Source organism: Triturus cristatus, chromosome 1_2 (assembly GCF_964204655.1).
Source record: "Triturus cristatus chromosome 1_2, aTriCri1.1, whole genome shotgun sequence".
Lineage (NCBI taxonomy): Eukaryota > Metazoa > Chordata > Amphibia > Caudata > Salamandridae > Triturus > Triturus cristatus.
Genome location: NC_140580.1, coordinates 1,057,642,052 through 1,057,666,962, shown reverse-complemented (window position 1 = coordinate 1,057,666,962; position 24,911 = coordinate 1,057,642,052). Strand labels below are relative to the sequence as shown.

The window sequence follows — 24,911 nt, the reverse complement described above, 5'->3', positions numbered from 1 at the left end:
AGAAGTCATGACGTAGTTTAATGTGGCACCACGCCATGAACACATGAACAGGCCAATCTGGCAATATGCCATCTATACAATGAGTATGTCCAGGGTTACGTCACCCAATGGCAAGTGGATAAGCAGGGCCACATCAATGTTTGCGCATACGCGCTGCAGTGGTGGATTGCACGGCCTGTGCATCCTCACTAGAGCCAACCCCAAGCCGCCTGCTGCTCCTGCGTGCTTCTGGGACGGGGGGGTGTGATGCTGCTGCTGGTGTCGATGCTCTCCGCAGCATCCCCTGCAGCAGTTGTCGACGCCTGACTTGTCAATAGCACCCCTAGTGCACTTGTCACCTGCACCATCCCCCGTGACAGGTCGCTGCAGCACTGTGTTAGGCCCTCCTGCATCGTCACAGAGCGCCGGCAAAGTAGGGAAGTCGCAGTTGCCAGACGGTTGAGTGCCCTGCTGGTAGTGTCCCTTCTCTGGCGTTCCCGGCGCCGTGCTTCGATGTCAGCATCTAATTTGCTGCACAACTGCTGGATTGACTGGGACATGTCCCGAATGCCCGCAGCCATGCCGCCAATGTTTGTGTCCATGTTGACTAAGCTTGTCCTCATCACCCGCATGTGCCTCTGGACTGACATTACTGCCTTTGATTGCAGGCGCTGTTGCTTCAACATTTGGCCCTCGAGCCCCAAGAAGACACCATGGCCGTCAGTGGGTGCTGGTGGACTCTGGACACGCGACCTGCGGCGCCCTCTTGCTCCCGTCTGTGCTGCCTGTGAGGTGTGGGGCACAGTGGGATGGCTCCCTTCCTGGGGCCCGGTGCGGTCTTCTGGGCCCATGCTGTCGTCTGACGAGGTGTCGAAGGCTCGTAGCCTGGCTGCTGGACGCCTCCTCATTCTCACACCTGCAAGCGGAGATGTGGCCGGTGAATCGAACATGAGTGGCGATGCTGGCTCTGGTGGTGGTGATGCTGGCTCTCGGTGAGGTGATGGTGGCTCTGTGTGCGGCGCGGCTGGCTGCGTAGGTGGTGCGGCTGAAAGTGGGCCTGCTCCCTGGTCTGAACTCGTGGTGGCTAGAGGTGATTTTTGTGGCCGGTGTGCCGTCTCCCCTGCAGCATGCCCTGTACTGCATGATGTCACATCTGTGGACAGAAAAACAACATTGGCTCAGTGTCCCCGAAGGGCTGCATTGCAAGCGTCACAATAAATCATTTCACATTCCAATCTGTCCTCTGTCTCCTTGTGCCTCGAGTGCGTGACATGCCTTGTTGCCCTGTGACATTTACGTCATGGTTAGTGTTGCCCTGACTACATCTCCCGGAATGCATTGCCTGTCTGCACTGACACGTGTGGACTGCAGTGTGATTCTCGTTTCACAATGGGGGATGTGGGATAGGGGTAGGGGCGGCTACATTGCTGTGCTTTCGTCTTACCTTGGTGTGTTGCGGCTCTGGCAGAGCTGTCGGCGTCCCCAAGACCCACGACGCTCTCTTGCTCGAGTGTGGCCGCCACCAGCTCCTCCAGTTTGGTGAGGGCAGGTGCCCTGTTGGTTCCACCTCCGGTCTGGCTGGCCTCCTTCTGGATGTCGCCCATCTTCCTCTTGGTCACAATCCTCAGGTCATACCAGCGCTTTTTGAGGACCTCAATTTCCCTGTGGGTCACTCCCACAGCATTGACCTGCGCCTGGATGGCCAGCCATATGTTGCGCTTTTCGGTCTCAGGCACTTGCAGGGATTGCCTCCCAAACAGCTTCTGGTGCTGCTTCACCACCTCCTCCACCAGCACCTGGAGTTCCTTGGGGCTAAATTTGAGCTTCCTCCTCCTTTCCCCTCCGTCTTTCTGTGTGCTCTGGCTGGACATGCTGTTCGTTTCCCGCTCGCACATGCAACTGCTCCCTGCCTCTCCTCTGCACTCCGAGCCTCTCCAGGGTCGGCTAATTATGTACACCTGCCTGGGTGTGGCCACTTCGGCTAATTGTGTACACCTGCCTGGGTGTGGGCAGTTCCTGGTTGGGTGGGCTGTCGTTGCACAGGATTAGCTGTTTCGTCAAGTCATGTGATGTTATTTACCGAATCCGTACGTACCGATTCGGTATTTTCCGATTCGGTAGATACCACCTCGGTATTTTCCGATTCGGTAGATACCACCTCGGTATTTTCCGAATCGGTAATTATCACCTCGGTATTTACCGATTCGGTGAATTCCGATTCGTATTTACCGAATGTTACCGAATCGCTAACTGTTACCGAATTTTTACCTACATATAACTTACCGATTCTAATTTACCGATTCGGTACGGCTCGGTATTTAAGAACCGGTAACATTTATTTACCTACATGAGGCCCTTAGTGTGTATGTTACCATTGTAAAAGAATCAATTCCTGTGACCAAAAATGTATATGTCAATATATATGTGTATACAACATAGTATGAAAAATCAACTTGTGACTGTGCCACATGGTAATTTGCACCTTGGTACAATTCAACCCAAGACTGTATGTCTCAATATTCCAGTCTGACTCATGTGGGCAACCATACAAACAATAATCTTGCTTCTTTCACAATCCAGTTAAATGCAAAAACTAACCTAAGCTCCATGTAGGGATACAGACAGAGTTGCATGACTGTGCAAAGAATAAAGTAGCCAAAACGAAGCCCAAGTGGGCAAGCTTGTCTAAGTATTCCATCACAGTCAGATTCAAAAATAATATACAAGTATGGTAAAAGGAGATGAAGTAACCGAAATCAAGCCTAAGGGGGCAGAATTGTATATGTATTCCTTCACTGTTGGTATTCATACAGTTTGGTACTCGAATAATATAGCAGTATGGTAAGCAAATAATCAGTATTTGTTGCGCCCCACCCACAAAATACAATACCTCTGCATCCTGACTATTACGAAGTTCTTATCTGAAGCTATGTAATTTCTGTTCGGTGTCCCAATAAAGAAAATGGTAGCGGTGATAACCAAGATTGGTCACACCACATCTCGTGCAAAGAACCACATAGCTGGTTTGATTGTCCCTTCCTCCTCTTCCTGTGTGAAGAAATATTAGTATTAAAGCCCTCAGGTCTCACTACAGCTGCTTACTGACTTTTCTTTGTTTGTGAAAGGTGGTGCCTCTTTCAAACCCTTACTGTAGCAAATTCATGACAAATGTTTGTTATGATGTGACATGGTGTTGCGCTGTGGTTAAATGATAACCATGGCCAAAAGAAGTGCTATAGTTAGGATTTGGGATTTTGGTTTTAACTGGAGACAACCGAACAAGAGAAGCTCTGATTTCGGTGGCAACCGATAAAAAAACATGTTAATTGAATTTATGTTTCCTTGCCTCCATCCTGAGTCTAATTATTATAAATAAAGCCCAGTATACCTAAATACAACGAGTCTGTCACTTTCAAAGTCCTGATGCAAGACGTACTGTTTTTTAGCGCTTAATTCTGTCTATTTTAGCCTTACACATTGCTATCAAGCATGATGATTCTCCACTAAATTGGATGAATTTTTGGGTAAACAACAATTAAAGATGACCATGGTTGTGTAAGAAGAGGCCTAAGAAAACAAAAGCAGGCATGCCTTGAAGACCCCTGAGTAACCAGTGTCTACTGTGGAGGTGCTGAGTGCTTTCTGAGAGGTGTCTGTAATAACCAGAGGTACTCTTCCACCACAGAGGGAGTGAAGGAAAGGCTGTGGATTAGAGGAGAAGTCTGCAACTGAGTATCCTAACAATGTGTCATCAGACATGTCTTGACGTATTTGAGTTGCTCGATATGAGGGGAAAAGCTTGCTATTCTTTCTAGGACATTTGCCAGGCTAAAGCTGTACTTGTGCTAATGAGGCAGGTAGTATTACAGAGGTGACTACCTCTGATAAGAGTCGCTTATGCATGGATATCATTTTGGGGTTTCCAGGGGTTGCAGCCGCAACCCCTGCTTTGCCTTTTGCGACCCCTCGCACTGTCTTTGCGACCCTTGGCCTTAGAGGTGGCAAAATCGGTTCCAGGAGTGTAGGTACCGCTCTTATTGGTGTTGGTTATGGCTCCCCTTTCCTTGTTTTCTGTCAGTGTTTTATTACACTAATAATAAATAATATATTATTAACAACATTCTATGTTGTGCATCAGGGACTGTGTGTGCATGTGTGTGTGAGTGAAATTTAAGGTCAAATGGGTATGGATGTCACTTCAGGTACACCTGGCATTTTGGTGAATTGCCGTTCATGTGGTTATGGAGCAATAAGTGTTCATAGGGAGCCTGTTCCATCCATGGAGGGCATGAGGACCCTTCAGCAGTTCCTGGTCAGTGGAGTTGCATCCAGCATTCTTGGAAGACACTGATAGTGCAAGCTACACACTGGCTCCTCTGCTCCTGACGACTGAGGTTACTGCAACAATACGTCAATGATATGTCTGTTTGGTTTCCTTCTTATATACGCTCTTGTGACTGCTGAGTCTGTCGCTCTCATATATTTCTGTGAATAGTATACTGCTAACTGAATCACATCTAGACACCTCCAACAAAGGATCAAATATTTTAAATACAAGCCTCATGAAGCTAAAGTCATCAATTTATACAATGGATCACACCCTACTTGCATGTTCCTTTATTTTGTGAAATAAATGTCTGGTGTGCGCAGCATTGACTGAAAGTGAGTTGGTCTGTCAACAGCATCAAGGGCCCTTTTTAGGTCGAGCCTAGAGCCAGCGCGCATGCGCTGCTCTGCAAGACTTATTGTAGAGGAGTACGCAATAGAAGCCCTGCCCACTCTACGCCCATATTTGCCATTGGCTTGTGTCATTGTCTGCCCTAAATGCTGGCTTCTGATTATTCAATAGGCTTATTAGTCTCTCCTTAGTACTGCCTCCTCTTCATTTGTCACCTCCCATAGCGACTGGCCCCTTTAGTTCAGTTGTTACACAGTACGTGTTATTTATACTGTTAGCACTATTTTCTTTAACGAGGTTCTCCTACTGTAGGCACGACATGCTTTGGTGCCTTCTTTACTTTTCCCTCCCTCTGTTGTCGTGCCTTCTCCACCCTCCCTCCCATTGTCCATGCCTTCTCCCTTCCCCCGCCCACCCTTCCATTGTCCGTGCCTTCTCCCCTACCCTCCCTCCCATTGTACGTGCTTTCTCCCCCCCGCCCGCCTTCCTGTTGTCCGTGCCCTCTCACCCCACCCTGCCGGCCCTCCCGTTGTCCGTGCCTTCTTGCCCACCCTCCCGTTGTCCGTGCCTTCTCCCCATCCCGTTGTCTATGCTTTCTACGCCCTGCTCACCCGCCCTCCCTCCTGTCGTCTCTGATACCTACCATTTGCAATGCAATAGGTCTTGCGTAAATGCGTAAATGCAAGACCTATTGCATTACAAATGCTTGTTTCTAAGTGGCACTGGACATTCAATGAAAATCAATTACTTAGTCACTTGGATGCACCTATACGTTCTTACTGGTGCACATGACTGAGCTACTGTTTAAAATATCTTCTTCTCATTTGGTGCAGGCAGGTGGTGTGGACAGGACACAGTTTGGGTTTACTTGGCAGATTGAATGAGTCTCGCTATTAGAAATTGAATGGATGACCTGACACTGGTGGTTTTCTATGGATATGCATAGAGCCCATCCTTTTTACAAGAAGCGGCTCTTCTGCCAGAGCGGAGGAGCATCGCCTCGCCTGCTGCGAGTGCAGTAGGCACACACAAATAAAATGGCATAATAATGCCATTTTATTTTGCCACCGGCTTGCGCTGTGTACAGCTCGGACAGCAGGATTACTTCTGCCCCTTTCAGTGCGCATGTCAGATGACCGGCTGGCTACATTTTGCCAGCCCAACATGCGCACTGTGGACCCTGCAGTCCCCCAGCAGTCCTGGAGCTTCTCTTACTCTGATGAGAGCAGATCCAGGAAATTTAGGGCTTCGCATTCCACTGAGCAGGAAGGAAGTCCTTCCATTTCTTCTCGTGGAACGCCGGGGAGAAGAAGAAGTGCAGAATATATGGTGAGTTTGGTGCCATCATGCCCCCCATATTTTTTTAAACGGTAGCCACCACTGCTTTTTAACATAATAAATTCCTGAGGTGACATATTGTTGGTGTCCTTGTACACAGTGTGTTGCATTAGCCAGATGACGAGGTCCTGATCAAATCCAACAACTTTCTCGGAGTCGGAGCGTTGACAACTCATCCTTTGGTTGTTTGATTTGATTCTTGAGTAGGTATTGTATACACATAGATACTATTTCCTTACAAAATATGTTTAAATTAATCCATCAGCCTTGGGTGTTGTACGGTGTTTTCTTATATGTTTGTATGTATGTTCACTGTGTCGTCTGCACTAATTTTAAGTTTTAAGTGTCCTGGATTTCTGTTGAAACAAGACATGAACAGGATTATTATACATGAAATGTACAATTGAGTTACATGCGGAGGTATGCAAGGGGTATTTATTACTTGAAGTAAGTTGCATGGGACAATCGTTGCAATTAAATAAGTTTGGAATATTAAGAACATTTTATAACTCCACTATCTTCCATTATAAACAAATCTCTTTTTACTATAGATGTTGTTTCACTGGAATGCCTGGGGTAGCAGGCTACGCTGAACTCGCGTCTATGCAACAGTTGCACTGAAACTCATGCTTGCCTCATCTGTCACATTTTATCATGCTATCCTTGATGGGATGGGGCACTGTTTGCCTGAACTCACTATGCAGCAGTATTTTCTGTACGGCCTGTTTCATAAGGAACTACGTGCATCCTTTAATAATAATGCTTTAAAGAAATATCCTTTCCATGCATGTGCTATCATTATGTAAGCATTGAAAAAAACTGCACACAAGCATTTATTGGGGATACAATTTTATAACTCCTGATCACTACTGAATTTTATAAATTGGAAAACACTTGAAAAACACTTCACAAAACATTGATAGTAGAAAGCCCTAACCATAATGAATATAATTTTTTGTAGTAAAATAGAATGGTTCTGGCCAGGAACGTCTGTTGTTGTGATGGGATGCAAGTGCATATGGGTATGCTAGATTAATTTGTCGAGATTGAATCTGCTGTACAAATTATGCATTGATGATAGGTCAAATGAACAGACCATGCAGGAAAATCTTAATATAGCAGGTACTGTACTGAAAGCACTGGAAACGTTGTTCTATGTTATGTTATGTTAGCTGCACTAGAGAGACAAAGAAGTCGGTATCAGTTATTGGGTATGAGTTAGAACAAAAAGTTTTTAACTGTTTCCTAAAAACCAGGTAGGAGGTGCATTTACGTAGGGCCATTGGGAGCTGATTCCAGTACCTAGGGGTAATGTACGAAAAGGCTCTACCCCCGGTACAGCTGAGACGTATACGGGGGACCTTTAGTAGAGCTATGGTTTTAGTACTCCTTTTTAAGAGCCCTGAATTATTTATACATGCAAAGAGTGCCAATCCAGAAGACCTTGTAAACTATATTTTGTGTAATGCAATAGCTTAGATTGTTAAGGCCACTTCAAATATACTGTTTTACTTGGCGCTCTTGGACCCAGTATGTCGAGGTTTATAAATTGGTCAGGCTATTCCCGATACACCTCAACAGATCGAAAGCTTTCCTTTTTTTTTTTTTATTTTTACTTTTTTTATTAATTTTATTTCCTTTTGACATAAGACAATACAGTCATGGCTTTCAGTCCAAACATGTAAATATATTGAACATTACCTCTCATATACAATAACATATTCAATGGCAATAAAGTAAAGAAAAAAAGGAAAAAGAAAGAGGAGAAACAGAAAAAACACAGAAAGGATATCCAGGCAAAAGGGTGACGAGAGGAACACACTGCAGAGCCTTATCCTATCGACAATATAAACATAACCACTATTTAATCCATTCCTCCACCGGAGACCAAATCTTAGAAGCAAGCTTCCGCCTCCACCTACCCTTTATTGAGTATACTGAGGATTCCAACTTATGGATAGCAAGCAATCTAGTTCTCCAATTTATAAATGTCGGGGCTTCAGGGGAAAGCCATTGTGAAGTTATACATAGCCGAATCATAGACATAGCGATGAACAGATACGCAGAGGTGTACCATGAATTACCCGATGACGCTGCCCCGTCATAACCCATTATCATCATCTCAGATGTCCAAGTACACTGAATCTTGAGTGTAAAGTTGATGAAACATTCTATGTCTGACAAAACTTTTTTCAAATTTGGACAAAAATAAAACATATGGGTTGTATTTGCTGCATATAACCCACACCTAGAACAATGGTCCCCTGTTCTGCTACCCCATTTTGCAATTCTTGCAGGTGTATAATAATGATCGAACATCGACATATAGCTTTGAGTTCGAAGAGTGCCAGATACCAAAACTTTACTGGCAAACTCCAAGGCCGGATTTAAATCCATAGCGGTCTTTCCCAATTTATCCGCCCAGCTTAATCCTTGTGCACTCAAATCATCCGGTAAACTGGAGAGTACATACCGATATATCATTTCAATTCTAGCTTTCTTTTGAATAAGTTCGAATATAGCTATTTTATCGAATAGAGAGGGAGTTGCATCAAGATGTTTAAACAAAACACTTCTAACCTGCAAATACTTAAAAAAATCATGAGTATGCAACTGAAATTTGTCCTTCAAGGATAAAAAAGGTAATAATTGACCATCCCCTACCAAATCTCCTATAGCCCGCAGCCCTTGTAGTTGCCATCTAGACATTACCTGATCTTGAAAAATAAGGGGAGGAAGGAGTCGAGATGCTTTAAATGGAGTATATACATTAAACTGATGTATAGACAATTTCCGCCGAATTTTCTGCCAAATTAGAAACATAGCATTAATTACCTTGAATCTAGTCCTTTTAAAATAGCTTGGCTCAATAACTTCGACCAAGATACCCTTAGCCGCAGTACCTAAGCCGATCTCAAAAATGGTAGGGCAATTACATAGCGGAGCTTCAAATCTATCTCCTAAAAGCGGCGCTCCAAAAGCCTGTACCATTGCCGACCAATAATATAACACCAAATTGGGTACTGCCCACCCGCCTCGATTCCGAGGGAGACACATCCATTTAGCAGCCCTTCGAGAACGCCTATACCCCCACAAAAACCTGTGGCATATCCTATCTGCCTTTAGCAGACTACTTTGTGACAGTACTAAAGGAATTGTCCTAAAAAGGTATAAAAACTTTGGGAATATAAGCATTTTAAGGACACTGCAGCGACCATAGAGAGACAAGTGTAGGTGATCCAATCGTTCTGATTTGGTATTTACTGCATCTATTACCGGAAGAATATTTAAAGCCGGTATAGAATCAACTGCCGCTGAGATTCTTACCCCAAGATACACTGCTTCAGGAACCACTGGGTTGCCGGAGTGTGGCATATCTGGTGTTTGAACTACCTGGGTTTTAGCCACATTTAACTTATAACCGGATATTACACCGAACTGCACAGCAGACACCTTAAGTACCCGAAGTGCAGAGGAAACGTCGGAGGTTAGCACGATGATATCGTCTGCATAGGCCAAAGCCCGATATTCTGTAGCCCCAACTCTTATAGGTAATATGCTCCTATCCCCTTCAATTTGGCTAAAAAACTGATCGATATATAAGGCAAACAACAGGGGTGAGCACGGACACCCCTGTCGAGTGCCCCTACTGATATTGAAATAGCTAGTTTCTTGACCCGATATACTAAGTACTGCCTCCGGAGAGATATATAATGACCGGATAGCTTGTATGAACTCAGTGCTAAAACCCTTCCAACTAAGCACGGCCCACAAGAACCCCCAGGAGACCCTGTTGAACGCCTTCTCAGCGTCCAACAGGATCACCCCGAGGGGAGAGGCCGTGGCCTGAGCCCAATCCAATAAGGCAATAACACGCCGAACATGGTCTGTTGTGTCACGGCCCGGAATAAATACATGTTGACGCAGGGATACTGATGGAACTATTACCTCAGCAAGTCTAGAGGCTAGTATTTTAGAATAAATTTTAGAGTCACTATTGATAAGAGAGATTGGCCGAAAAGATGACGGCTCAACTCTGGCTTTCCTTTTTTTTAAACAGAACAATCGTAGTCCGCCGCCATGAGTCAGGAACCATACCTTTCTGAGCTGCCCTAAGAACAGCAAGTAGATCGTGCTGAATCTCTACTAAAAAAGTCTTGTAGAACTCGAGGGGTATTGCGTCTGGGCCTGTGGCTTTGCCATTGGCCAAGGCTTTGACCGCTGACACCACCTCCTCCCATGAAATAGGGGCCGATAGTATTTCATTCTGTTCTGGCGATATCTTCATAGTATCCTTACCCCATAGAAAGGCCTCAATCTCAGACTCTACCTGAGCACTCTCAATATCTTCGGAATAAAGCTTTGTATAGTATTTTTGAAATACCCCATTCACTCCTTCCTGGGTATCCTGAACCACACCGTTTTCATCCTGAATTCTAGTAACACGACTCTGTACACTTTTCTGATAAAGCCTCTTCGCCAGTAGCCTTCCAGAATTTTCACCAAATTCAAACATAATCGTCCGATATAAAAGGTACTTGGCGGCCAGATCCAGACCAAAGAACTCCAAAAGGTTAGATTTTATTATAGCAACAGCCTGCTGGGACTGCTCTACATCACAACCATTCTTAATTTTAGAAGCCAGTTCTAATTCTGCTATTCTAAGCTCCTCCAAACGAGACTTAATTTGTTCTTGCCCTTGCTTCCACCGGAACGAGGAAACCCTTTTAGTCTCCCCACGCACTGCGGCCTTTAGGGCATCCCACACCACCTCATTAGGGGCTGTACCCCTATTGATATCAAGAAATTCTGTTAGCCATTTCCTCATATGTGCCTGGTAAGCCTCGTCAAGCAAAAGCTTCCTTTCGAAAGACCATTGCCTGGGAGGCTTCCTATTTCGGGGCCACAAACACTCAACAATTAATGAATTATGATCGGATATGATCCTAGGAGAGACATGAATAGAAGAAACTTCGGCGAGCTGCTCTGAGACCAAGAAATAGTCAAGCCTGACCAATTTATTATGAGGGGCTGAGTAATATGCGTACCCATCATCCATTTTATTGTGTCGATGCCACAAATCCATCAGCCCATGCTCTTGAACCAATGCCTGCAGTGCCTTGAACACTTTAGGTTTCCTACCACTGTAGTTGAGATCAGTTGCAAAATTAAAATTACTAAGTAAATTGATATTCAGATCTCCACAGATAAGAAGTGGACAAGGCCAAGTAGCCAGTTCGATATTTAAAAATTTAAATACTTCCGGATCATCACTATTGGAGCCATAAATTGTGCAGATGGTTAGTGACCTTTGACCTACTAGAATTTCTGCTATAATCCATCTGCCCCTTTTATCCTCTCAGGATTTTTTGCATATCCCTACCCCGGTCATAAGAATAGCCACTCCTCTGATCATAGATGTCTGTTTACTGCACGCTATTAAGTCATACCCTGGCAACTTCAGACAAACATGCCTCCCCCAGGGTATATGTGTCTCCTGTATACATATTACATCTACATGCATAGCATGCACAATTTTAGAAAATAATGCTCGTTTTTTGGGATCATTAAGACCACATATGTTCCATGAACTAAAAATAATTCTATCCTGCCCCATTAGACCTAAAGTAACATTTCCACCTGGACTGCGCTTTTTCCAGATTTAGAAAAACAATAGTCAGCGCAGAAGAATATATACAAAAAACTGAAGCCATCACTACAGCATCTTTCCGATACCAATACATCCGTACCCCCCCACGGTCCCTCCCTCCCCTCCCCATTCCCAACCCCTCACCAATACAACCCACCCCCATTACCCACCCACCCCTAACAATACCCTTATATGGCAACAGGACCTAAGTCCTTGTGATGAGCGAGCTGGTTCAACAGACTCCCCTGACAACCCTCACCCCTCAATAACAATAATAAGGCGAAACCAGAGACAATTAATATCACATACATTCATGTCCAATAGAATAAATTTATTATTTCATTCACTCTTATTATTTGTATGAAGCCCAAGATACACCCAAGTAGCTCGCACTTGCCTATCATCACTCCACCCCCGAAACTCCAACAAAACTATTGGGCGAAGACACCACCACCCCCAAAAAAGAGGGGGGGGCAAGAGAAAAAGAAAGCAGAGAGAAAGCAGCAGAGATAAACCTTGACTATATAGTGGACAGATACTCCTTGGCCTGAATTTCTGACAAAAAAAATCTTGTCTGCCCCTGAAAAACAATTTTTAATTTGGACGGGAAAAGCAAAAAAGATTGTGCGCCCTTCGCCTGAAAAGGGGATATCAGCTGGCGAAGCTGCCACCTCCGCTCAACTGTTGCGGGACAAAAATCTGGCCGCACAAAAAAATCACAATCTTTTCCCCTCCTCTTTCTGTCAGGCCTCGCTAGATCATATATCTTCTCCCTTGTCAAACAATTATTAAGGCATATCAATATTGCACGAGTTTTACCCCCAGGAATTCCAGACTTTTGCCGCTGTTTTAGCAGAGAGCGGTGGGCACGCATCACTTCCAGCTGCCAATCCCACTCCTTTACTTCCGGGAATGCCTCAGAGAATAATTCGACTTCAAATTGCCTAGCATCTCCACCTTCAAGACCCTCAGGTACCCCTACGATCCTGAGGTTATTACTTCTGGCCCGATTTTCTAAGTCAGTTAATTTCCAGAAAATGTCATCTTTCTGAGCACCCATCAGATCAGTTGCGCTCTTCTGCGCTGCTAAGGCATCCTCTAGATTTGAAATCCTCTCCTCGGCTATTCCAATTCTGGTAGCAATATCAGTACAGGTTTTAGCGACTCTGCGAATGGAATTCTGAACTCTCCTGCATGCCCCCTGGGTTCGGATGTTTTCCTGCCTAACCTCCTCCCAATGCACCATCATCGTCTGATAAATTAACGTAAGTGAGATTTCTCCCGGTGGCAACTCAATCTGATTCAATGCAGTGGAGGAGCCAGGTGTTATAACGCCCCCTGGGCCATGCTGCTGAAAAGAGCTCTCCCCTGGGGGTAGTCCCAAAACCTTCGAATCCAGAGAGCCTGGCCCATTTATTTTACGTACCGTGCCAATGCGACAAGAAGTTAGCCCTTCCTTAAGAACCTCATTCTGCTGCCAATCTTCAGCTTCGCTGCCATCATCAGTCCATTCAGGGTCATTCTCATCCTCTTCGTCCAGAGAAGAGCCAGTATGCTCTGACAAGGAAAAAAATGTATCCCCCTCGAGCTCCTTACAGGATTCATTACCAACTGAGACATAAGTTGGAGGATGCATTACCTTTAAAGCCAAAGTGTCAGAAGTGGAGAGAGAGGGCCCAGAGCTTGTAAAATTCTCACTGCTCTGAACTACATCTCCCATAATTCCATTCACTATGATATTTGAACCAGGTAACAGATGACCGTTTCCTCCTGTATCTTCATTCCCAACATTGTCAATAGCACCCTGTTGCTCTACCACTGTAATATTATTATCATCCGAAGGAGAGCCAGACAAGATTGGGGATGATTCACTCAGTACCTGCGGTTCTGCCAATGCTTTCCCAGCTACCCCGACAGCGGGTCCACACTCATATGGGAGTTTCTTTGACGTTACATTTTTAAAAAGAGCGGGCACTGTAACCGGCAATACAGCTTTACCCTTCCCGGGTCCTCTAGAGTGAGAGCCTTTGCGAGTAGAGGTGCCTTCCGTAGCGGTATTCCCGCTGCTCCGCACCGCGCTTTGTAAACCTCCCGTGCTGTTCGTGTCCCCAAAATTACTTCCAGATGTTGGAGCAGCCAACGCGGATCGCACCCTCGCTGCGGCCGCCGCGGCCGTCTTGACCTTCGGAGGCATAATTCCAGGCCAGTACCTTCCGCGGACAATCTCCCCGAGGGCAAGGGCTGAATGCGGAGAAACCGCAAGATACGAGGCGGCAGCACACCAGAAGAAACTGCACGATCCGTGCTCCGGCAAAGAACGGAGGATCAGCCTGAGCATGCCACTGCTTTTTCCCGGCTAGAAGACGGTAAGGAGAATCCCAGTCTCTGACAAATGCTCAATAGAGGGGTGGTTCAGAGGAGAGAAACCAGCTCACACGACCGAGCCTACGGCCGCCATCTTGCCCCCAACATGATAGATTTCAGATCGAAAGCTTTCCAGTGGTGCAAATTTTGCATATGGTGTGTACTATGCTTGAGGATAGTCTGAAGTTTGCAATTTTATTTGGTAGTTTGGCACACATTAGTCAGGTCTAACATAGAGGTAATGTGTAAAGTATTTATGCAGAACTTCAAACAGTAATGAAGTGAAAACACAATGCAGGAAAATACCACACCATTAGAGAATAATAGAGTAAAGTGTAATACATTATTTGAGATCAAATTGACAAAAATCCAATCAGTAGAACCAAAGAGATGCAGTTTTAAATGTTTAGGTAAAAATAGTGCCTAATAGCACAAAGGACCAACTGTGGTTATCTGGTCATGCGTGACCAGGGCCAAGTCACATGTTCAGACAGACAGTGATGGCGCATGGGCCGGATACAGAGACCAAGTTGGGCCCGCTGAACAAAGTCCATTAAATCCTGGTTGAGGATGCATTGGTGATGTGTCGTGCAGCTGCGGTTCTGGGGAGCTGCGAGGCTGCGAGGCAAAGACATGCGTCAAAGATGCTCCCCGCAACACTGGTTCTGATGATCTGCGGGGCTGTGATGTGAAGTCCGGTATCGAGGAGGTGTCGCACAGCACTGGTTCAAAGCAGCTGCGAAGCGCTGCATTAGGGATGTATAGTGCAGCATTGGTTCCGATACGGTCCTTTCAAGGTGATGCTGGCAGACCACCTTCAGGCTTTCTTCCAAAAGATTAGTGTCGTACCCTTTGTGAGTGTGCTCAAACAGTGCCTTTGTGATGTTGAATTCTGTCAACACACATTCTCCCATTGATTAACTGTCTGGGCGCAATACACAAAAAACAACTGCCAGCTACTCCTGGTCATGTGATGCAGGAAACAGGCTGCAGGCACTGATGGTTAGGACATGAAATGGCAACATTCTAAAAGGGGCATTTTCAGAATTGTGACCAACATTACCATTAAAGAGGGGTTTAAATTGCAAATCTTTGAACAGCAAATTCGACATTCCTACTTGCCCCCAATTGAAAGTTATCTCTTATTAAATGCAATAAGGTACCCAATTTTATTCTATGGAAAAGTAGGCCTTGCAATAGTGAAATACCCATTTTGTAGTTTCTAACTACCAGGACATGTAAAAGTAAATGCCCAATTTTTAAATACACAGGCTGTTTAGGGCCTAAGCTAGGGGGAACTTTTATGTGTTTAAAGGAAGGTTTAGACCTGGCAAAAGGTTTATTTTGCTAGGTCGAAATGTAAGTTTAAACTGCACATACAGGCTGCAATGGCAGGCCTGATGCATGTTTAAAGGACTGCTAAAGTGTGTGGCACAATAAGTGCTGCAGGCCCACTGGTAGTATTTCATTTATAGGCCCTATGTACATGTAGTACCAATGTCCAAGGGTTTATAAGTACTTTAAATGTGCCAATTAGGTGTAAGCCAATGTTGCCATGTTTAGGGAGGGAGCAAAAACACTTTAGCACAGGTCAGCAGTGGTAAAGTGCATACAGTCCCAAGGCCAACAAATGAGAGTAAGGCAATACGTTTTATGATGGTGCCCAAGGAAAATAATAATTGAATATAATTTTGATTAACCTTTTGCCAATGCCCTGGGTCCCATGACCTTCAATGATTCTGCTATTGCGGTTTGCATATTGTTTTAGGACAGTAACACAAAGGGGGCTTAGATGTTGTCAGGATGGGCCATCTTGGCAGGATGACTGGGGAGGAGATGTACCTAGCTCAACTTAGACTTCAAGGGCTTTGCCTCCTACACACACACACAAAGGAACCTGACACCAGGCCTGCCCTGCCTTTGTTACCCCAGATAGTTTGGAGCCTTGACAGGTGAATGGTAAGACGTTTCCAGAACCAGATGTGGGGTTATGACAGGGAGTTCCCTCATACAGAGGCTGGAAGTAGGTGTAAAAATTAACCACTCATCAGTACACTCCATTACCTGTAGAAGATACAGAAGGACTGCCTTCTGTTTGAGAAGGAAGATTGGACCTGCTTACCTTCGTCCCAGACTAACCAGAGTGACTCCAAGGGTCAGTTGGCACACCTCCTATGTGTGCTACAGGTACACGACAAAGTCTGGAGGATTGCAGATGCCCAGCTGACCTGCTGCAACTGCATATTCCTGGACCTGCAAATGGATCTGCCTGAGCATTGATGGCCCCCCTGGTCCTGGACCCTTGGCTGGCATTAGACGAGAGCACCTGTCGTAAGTTGACCTCCAGGGACCCGAGACCAATCCTCTCTTAGTTTAATAAGTACAAACCCGGAGTTCTGTGAGGACCAAAGATGTAGTAACACCTTTGTAAATTTATTGAGGATTTATTGAGGATGAAATGAACAGTCTTAACTCAGAGACACAGTCTAAATGTACGAGGGTGTCCAGAAACGAACAAAGAACAAAAACAACATAACAGGTCCGGTAGCCACTCCACAGGTCTCCCTTCTTCAGGTAGCTTCCCTTCAGCTCCTTGGTGGGTCCCTGATTTGCTTGGTGTCCCCGGAAGAAAGCAAAGAAACACAAAACAACCACCGGTCAGTCCTATTGCTTACTTTTTTATATATAGGTTGTGCTGACCCTTCACCTGAGCAGACTATCACCACGGTCTGTGAGGGAATGGGGACGTGAGGGGGAAGAGCGGTCCTAACTAGTGCCCGACTTATGTAGGCCGCCCCCCCCCCCCCCCTTTTCTCCCCTCCCAGCCAACCTTTTCCAAAATTGAAGGAAGGGCACTTGCCTGAAGCTACGGTCCTCAGGGACCGTAGCGTGGGGTATCTCGGCGTCCTGCTTCTCCTGGGGATGTCCGAATACAGAGGCGATGTTGGCAGGGGGCCCCTGGCCCTTCGGTTCTTCCTTTTCAAGGCTGCGCCGGTTCCTTTCGCCTCCCGTCTCTCCCGGCTCTGCCGACTGGCACTGGTCCCGGCCCTTTGCCGCTTTGCTGTCCTCCTCCGTCTCTCCTCTGCACTCCTTTTCATTCGCGCCCACGCTTCCTCGTCTCGTTGTTCCCCCTCCTCTTGTTCCGGCGCGCGACGTCAGTCCTGCGTCAGCCGGCGTGTCTGGTGCGCTAACCTCCTTCTTTTGCTGTTCGATCTGGGCGCCATCTTGAAGGGCACGGAAGTCTCGTCTTCCGAGAGGCCCGTATTACAGCACCTAAGAGAAAAGGTTACATATCCTGATATTTGGGCTCCTCCCAACCACAAAGGGGCCTGTTTGTGCCAAGACTCTGATGCCTGTGATAATCGCCAATGTGAAGTTCTGGTGAGACCTGCTCTCCAGGACAACAGTGACCGCCAGCGATGACCGTAATGACCAACATAGCGAGAACTACACTTTGTGCTATAGCAATGATAGCTGGTGATGACCACCAACGCAAAGCTACAGCAATGACCACCCCCGATGCCTGACTAGCTCTTTGCTCTACAGCGATGATAGTCCACAACAACCTACCTGCTCTTTGCAATACAGCGACGACCATCTGCGATTCTCAGCTTCCTCCTTGTGGCCTTCTCCACCGCAAATGGAACTCTTTGCACCGGATATAGAAGGTACGTTTTTAGCTGGACTACCTGGTCCTGTATATGATACAGGCTACATTGTGGTCAGCCTAAACTTGTCACTTTTCCCCAGTCTAATGCAACCAGATGACTGAGGGTGGCACTTTGTGGCTTTAGGTGCTGTTTTCAACAAAACATTTTAAATGTAATCTCTGGTTCTACTAATTGTAGTTTTGTCATCCTGGTATCATTTTATTGATTAGAATTGACTCTGTCTTTCTGAATTGGTTTGGGATTTTTCTTGTGATGAGTTTGTCACTTAATTACTATTTGTGTGCTTCCTGATTCCTTTACAAATTGCCTCTAAGTTAAGTATGACTTAGTTTGTTCCAAGCTACCAGATGATTTAGCCCAAGTTAATTTAGTGACTTTTGTGTTTCACCATGTCAATGATTGTGGTTGTTGCCTTAGTGGGGCTTCTACGCCTTTCAACCAATAAACCCATTGATAATACTAGACATTTTTGTGTATTTTGATCGATGAGATCATATGAACAATGGTAACTCCCTTTCAAGTTGTGGCTCTCTGGAGTGTCTGCTCCACCATGAAGCATGTCTCCTTGTAGTGCTAAGGGCACTTTGACCTCACTTGGGACAATTTAAATTTTCTCAAAACTTGGAGCTCGCCCCTCTGATCCCAGTACTCGGTCCATATCGTCAATATCATTGGTGTTTCATTTCAATGCTGTGGGAACTCCTGTCTGATCTCAGTCAGTGGGGCATTCATGTCTGATCTCATTCATTTGGAAAAATTACTATGGGGCACATGCATCAAACTTCATTTTTGTGATGACCAAATAGCGATTTTTAAGAAATCACTTTTTGGTAATCGCAAAATGCAATGCATCAAAACAGGGTGCTAATAGCGATTCTCTAATTGTGATTCCTTAAGAATCGCAATCGCAATTAGGGAATCGCTATTTGCTATTGCGACTCCATTCTTTCCTATGGACCTCAAGGCCCATAGGTGGGAATGCTCATGCATTGCCTAAATTGCGATTACCTAATTGGAAATCGCAAATTCGGTAATGCAGAGGCAAGGGTGCCCGGGGGCCTAAGGCCCCCCGAGGCACCCCTAACAAAACAGTGTGAACATGTAAGGCACATGGATGCCCTAGGACATGTGTCTGCCACATGGCACTTTGAAAATGCAGTTTTGTGCATTTTTCAAAGAATGCACATGGTTAACATCAACTTCAAATTGATGTTAATAAGCGTTTCCTAAATGCAGTTAGGAAAAGCTTCTTGCTTGTGCATTAGGGAATCGCAAAATGCGATTCCCTATTTGCGTTCGCAATTTAGGTAATCGCAATTTTGGATTAAATAATGCTCCTGCCACCATACAGAGGTTGGTCCACCGGGTCCTGGCTGGGATGAATTATTTCAGTGCTGCTTCAGGCCTTCCTGTCTGAAATCAGGGTTTTGGGTCCTTCTATCGGCTCACAATGCTTGTGGAACTCCTGTCTCATTTCAATGTCCTATGTCCCATCAGTGGGCAGTCCTTGCAGCTTTCTCATAACATTTGGAGATTAGACTAAATGCCCTAAATCTAATAGGAATTATAGGCACTTAAATGTTTTACTATCTGCAAATCTTGGAAAAGCTTTTTTTTAAATCTTTCCCTTCCATTTGAAACTCATATTTTTACCCAACTCCTCTATTCCTGTTCCCAGAAAAGCAGTGTGTGGCCTGATTTCACCACTTGGGTGAAGAGAAGAGCACAGACAGTCTATTTCACCAAAATCTGGTTATGAAGCATTCCTTCTCTTTACCCCAGTGCAATATTACTCCAGCGGAACATCAATGTTATCCTCCAGTGTGGCCAGATTAGTATGTTATATTTTTATTTAAGTTATTTTCCATGTCTGGGGACTTTTATTCATGGCTTTCATCAGTTCTTTCCGTGTTTCAGCTCTTCCTCACTTTATAAAGCATAATTCACCTTGATGATTGTTTCGCTATTTATTGCAACGTTTTGTTCCTGTGCTAGTTCTCATAGCAAAGGTCTGTTGAAAATCTGATTGTCATTTGTTATCCCCTTTTTAGATTTAAAGCTCATGGGCTCAGAAAAATGGAGACCCACTGACTATTTCTTTTTAAAATTCCAGATGCACCCTGACATGCACCATAGACCCTCATCTGGTCTTAGCCACACTTTAAGTAATTGATGGTCCTACTTATCTCCCCTCTACAGTGATGTAGGCCATGTTACACTTCTTCCTTCAATACACTCAGACATATCAAAAAATCTCTAAGAACAAAAGTAAACAAACAAATGTTACCATACGTTTGCACTCCATTATTAGGATGGGTCACCACTGCAAAATGGCCACCATGATTATCCCTGCAGTCCTGTTTTCCTGGGCCTGGCATTATAGAGCTTGGTCTCGAGTTGCATGGTGGTTTGAGGATGTTGGAGGAGCAGCGGTCTGTACAGCACCACTATGCAGTGATCTGTAGAGAATGTTATGTTTACAGAGCAGGATCCATCTCCATGATCCGTTTTTGTTTTACTTGTCAGTGTGCACATCGCCTCACAATGTGTACCAACCATCAGAGGTATGTTTGTGTGCCGCACTCTGCAACCCAGCTGCAATGAGTCATCCCAGTTAGTTATGGAGATTTTAGTTGGGCCTGCTGTGGTTATACTTTGTTACTTTGAAGTGCTCCAACTCTGCATCTGGGAAACTAGAATGGCTCTATATTAGACACATACTGTCGAGGAGAAGCATTTAATGTGAGACCGGAGAACCCATGAATATATTAGTTTTGTCATTGCATCTAAATTATTGTAGCAACAGGAGCAAGAGTGAAATCCCTTATGCCCCACACTAGAAGGACTTCTCAGTAACTGACTTTACATTTTTATTTCATCTGCTCAAGACCCATATATCCTTCAAGTCTGTGCTCCCAATACAAATATTGCAGGATCGTATAGAACCAGAAATCAGAGTTCCAGACCACAGATATTTGCGATCTTTAGTAGGGAAAAGTAGAAATGAAACCTAATTTCAGAGACAAAGAAACACAGGAGCAGGGGACGAAGGCTCAGGAATTAACCATAGCAGGATAACCTCCTGCAGAGGCAAAATCTTTCAAGATTCAAGATGATATGCCGTTGGGATGGTGTTACAACACCAAAATCCAGGGACCTCACAATTCCACCGCTGCTGCTTGCAAGATATCCTTCATGGCCTCATGGATGAGGAGCTGACACAGGTTTTGTGGAGGGCCTCAAGATCTTAGAGCCCTGCTGTGACACGCCATGCGGCCACATTTGTACTGGTTAGTTTGGAGGGTTGCAAGATCCAACTCCCTCATGGAACACCTCCGTCAGGATGACCCAAACCGCCCACCCACTATAACACCTGCCTGCACTTATCTTCCTTGTGAGAAGAGTAAGTGGTTTATCACACCTGCCTAGGATGTTCTTCAACACGGGGCACAGAGGGTCCCAGAGACCCTTCAGTGAAACCCCTCTCTGCTACAGAAGGGATGCAGTCACAAGATAGCGCACTGTCATTGGGGGCCTAGCCCCTTCCAGAGGAAGGCTATGGGTGCACCTGCATATATCGCTCTGCTTGGCCAGGGCAGTGGGATCGGATGCTCTCCCGTGCAGCCTGACACAAATGAGGGGTAGGGGCTGATCACCTTTAATAGATAGATGCAGTCTGTATATGCAGCCTCCTTTGTGGCAACCTTCAAAACCAGCCTTCAGGATCAGTGTAGCACCATACAACCACAGAGCTGGAGTATTACCCACCACTCTGTGATTGCCTGTGGCAGTCGCCTCCTAAAGGCAGGTATGTGTACAACATCATGTCACAAACAGACCTTTCTTTCATAATAGAATACATATTAGCATTGACTGTGTAGCAGTTTGTGTTCTCTTTCACTCAGAGGGTGTGTGATTGTGTTTCTGTGGGCTACTTAGGGGCTAGGCTGATTAAATTATAGGCAGTGCAGAACACTCCACAGAAGCTACAAGATGTAACATAGGGAAAAATGTGATACCGCTACCCATTTCATGATGACACTACTGAAATACAATGTAACAAAAAGAGAAAGTTCATATAGTAGTTTGATCATGATCTTTTTCGGGTTTATGTTAATACCTACCCTGGTTTGTTTCCTTTCCTTCAGGTCTCTTTGGATTTTGTTCGTGATGGCGAGTACATGCTGGAACGGATGGGTGTGACCTACCCAGCCAAAGTCCATTTGAAGGCACCATTCGACCCAGAGAACAAGCGAGTTAAAGGGATATATTGATAATGCAGACCCCTCGTGGAACCATAGGAGAGTACAAACCAAAAGCCCGACATAGACTCCTGCGTAACTGCATTCTAGATGCCTTGGGCATGGGGATGCCCATGATACCTCGAGGTGTTTTATCTAATTCATCTAGAATTTGTGATCTAAACTTACATGTGTTACATGTGTCCTTCGACAATCTTGTTAAATTGTTCTTTTTATGGAAAGACAGAACTGGCTGGACGCTTCCCCATTGTGTTCTGACGGTGGTGGAGAAGATTTGGGAACATGACAGATTGTGATCATCCCTCCTGGTCTATACCTGATGTTTAGGCTAATAAAATAGGAAATGTTTTGCTAATATATCCTGTCTTGCTTTTTTGTAAACCATTTTGTTTCTAGAGTAATGGAAAACCATAGGAATACTGAAAAGGATAGGGATCTTTTTTATAGCAAATCTGTGTGACCTTAGACATGAACCGCCCTTTGTGTTTGAGATGCTGCGAAGCACGATGACAGCAGGTAAAAGCTATGAACATAATATACTGTTAAATCAATCATAGCCTTCTGGTTGCAGGGGCATGCACTGTCTTGCCGAGACCTAAAACAAGCATTGGCATAGCCAAAAGGTCTCGCCTTTGGGACCTTGTAAGTGTTTAGCCCGAGCTATTGCCTTTGCCAATGTCTTTAAGCTGTGTTGTGCAACAGCGTGCCTGCTGTGCAGCATGTTGAAACGTTATAATAAAGTTTAGAAATGCACTAACCCCCCTCCCACACACCAGTCGAAGCTACACATTTTTAAATATCGTTTTTGTGAGCTATGTTCATTTAAACCTTTTAAAGTTTTTCCAAACAACAAAATATATTTAGTTTAGAAAAATAAACAGATAAGGCCTACAAAGTGACCCCTGAAACAGGATTTAACGCACGATTTGTCATTGACATAGATGCCCTAAGGAAAAAGTGTGTACTTTACAAAAGAAAGTAAAACGAGAGTTGGAGCTATTGGTCTTGTAAATGGAAATGTCTTTTACCTATATGTTACTGAGTGGAGTGGATGTATGGTGTGTAGTGGAATTATGTGGTTTAGATTGGAATGTTTAGTTGTGGGGTTGTCTGGTGTAGATTTGAGTGGGTGTAGTGGATTTGTGTAGAGGAATTGTGTGCATAGTAATTATGTGGTTTTGAGGGTATTGGAATTATGTAGAGTGGTATTGTGTGTCATGGAGTGTAAATATGTGGAATGGTATTTTGTGTTGAGCGTTGTTGTTGCTGCTTGGCCAGGGCTCACACCCCAGTCACCCAACAGCACAATTTCTTACAGTTGGCCACCAAGAATAGCACATCTGAGTGGCATAATCTGAATACACTTATATTGAAAAAGACAATTCATAAGACTAGCACAAAGGGGAAAAAAGGAACTTTACAAACCAACGGGCAGCCAACAGAATAACTACAGGAAACTTAGTAAAGTGGAAATTTCACAGTCACACTATTAAAAATGACAAATGAGCAATAAAATACCAGGTTAAGTTACAAGTGTTGAGACCGCATGTAAGGCTAAGGTGGAAACTGGCCAGCAATAGTGCAGAGTGGATCATGGTTGTAGAGAACAAATAAACGACTACCACGCACTGTGAGAACATTTCCAGCACAAGAAGGACATTGATGTTTGTTTTCCAGAAACACCCTCACTCCTTCTATGCTCGGTTTCTTTTGTACAAAACTGCCCCAGCCATGCCAGCTGGCAAACAAAACACACACAAAACAACCTCCCGCTGACCGGTTTTCTCTGTGTATGGTGGACCAGCCACCACCGGGCCAGCAGTCCTTGCCTCTGCAATCCCAGAGGTTTGGGGACTGTAGCGCCAAGTTCCAAACAAGCCTCTGATCCTTTCAAGGCAATTCATTGGGACTGTGTGTTCCGGAAAGTAAATTTGGCCTCATTAGTACCTAAATTTACATTGGCGGGATAATCCTACACTGAACTCTCTGTAGATCACTCATTACGCTCACTCACGCAGCGTCTTAAAATATTATCTAAACTGAACAGTTTCCCAGTCGGGCACTGGTGAGGTCAGGGCCGACTTTTTGCATGGGCAAGCTGGGCACGGGCCCATGGTGGATAGCTTCAGAGGGGTGCCCAGAGCTGTGTGATTAAGGTTTTGCAGACAGCAGCGCCCCTCTCATGTTGCTCCAACCTTGTCTGTGTCTCGGCGCGCTCATTTCTGACAGGTTTGCCATTTGAAAGTCATTTTAATCCTTCATTATCACACCATAGACGAGGTTTTTAACAACTCGCTAGCTCCCATCCTTGTCTTCTCTCCACCCTCTCGCCCCGAGGCAGCAAAGCTGTGGGTGATTTAAGTGAGATGGGGGCAGTCCGGAGACGGTCGTGTTCAGGGGCCAGTCCCTGCTCAGCCAGGGACCGACCAGTGAACACCCAGGCCCCCCCTGCTGCCTCACTGTAATCACCTGCATCAGCATGGGTGCAAGTTTCTCTCAGCCCAGGGCGCTCTCCTAGCAAAGGCCATCTCTGGGCGCGGTGGATTGTCAACTCAGCATCGCCAAGCGCTTCATCATGGCAATTCATGTACCTGCCCTGAGCGAAAACAGCACAACTCCAACACGACAGGTAAACACTCACCCTATGCTGCTGCCAGAGCCTGCCTGCAAGGAGCAGGACTGTGTGCCCAGAAGATGTGTGAGCGCCTGTCTACTGGAGTTAGCGGCCTTTGGCCTTATCCGTACGGAGTTGTCTGTCTAGTTACTCAGAGCAATAAAGGTAGACTGTCACAAACCAAATACAAGTATTTGCATAATGTCACCGGAGCGACTGCTCGGCAATTCCCACAACCACAACATCTCCCTTCTCACAAGATTGTCGAATAATGCTGACTGACGTCAGTGTCAGTGGAATGTGTGGCAATCCCTAGACACACAAACTACCCTTCAAAGGGCAGGAACACTGAGGC

The 24,911-nt window shown here is 45.3% G+C and overlaps 1 protein-coding gene across 5 annotated transcripts in view; it reads left to right on the top strand.

Annotated features, from left to right (window-relative positions):
- Positions 1–22,299, top strand: part of SARDH (sarcosine dehydrogenase) — a 613,955-nt gene extending 591,656 nt beyond the window's left edge. For all 5 annotated transcript variants that reach the window (XM_085612553.1, XM_085612590.1, XM_085612570.1 and 2 more), the window contains exon 21: positions 21,829–22,299. In XM_085612553.1, the coding sequence (XP_085468679.1) occupies positions 21,829–21,954 (126 nt within the window). In that variant the 3' untranslated portion in view covers positions 21,955–22,299. The remainder of the gene's footprint in view (positions 1–21,828) is intronic.
- Positions 22,300–24,911: the final 2,612 nt, after the last annotated feature.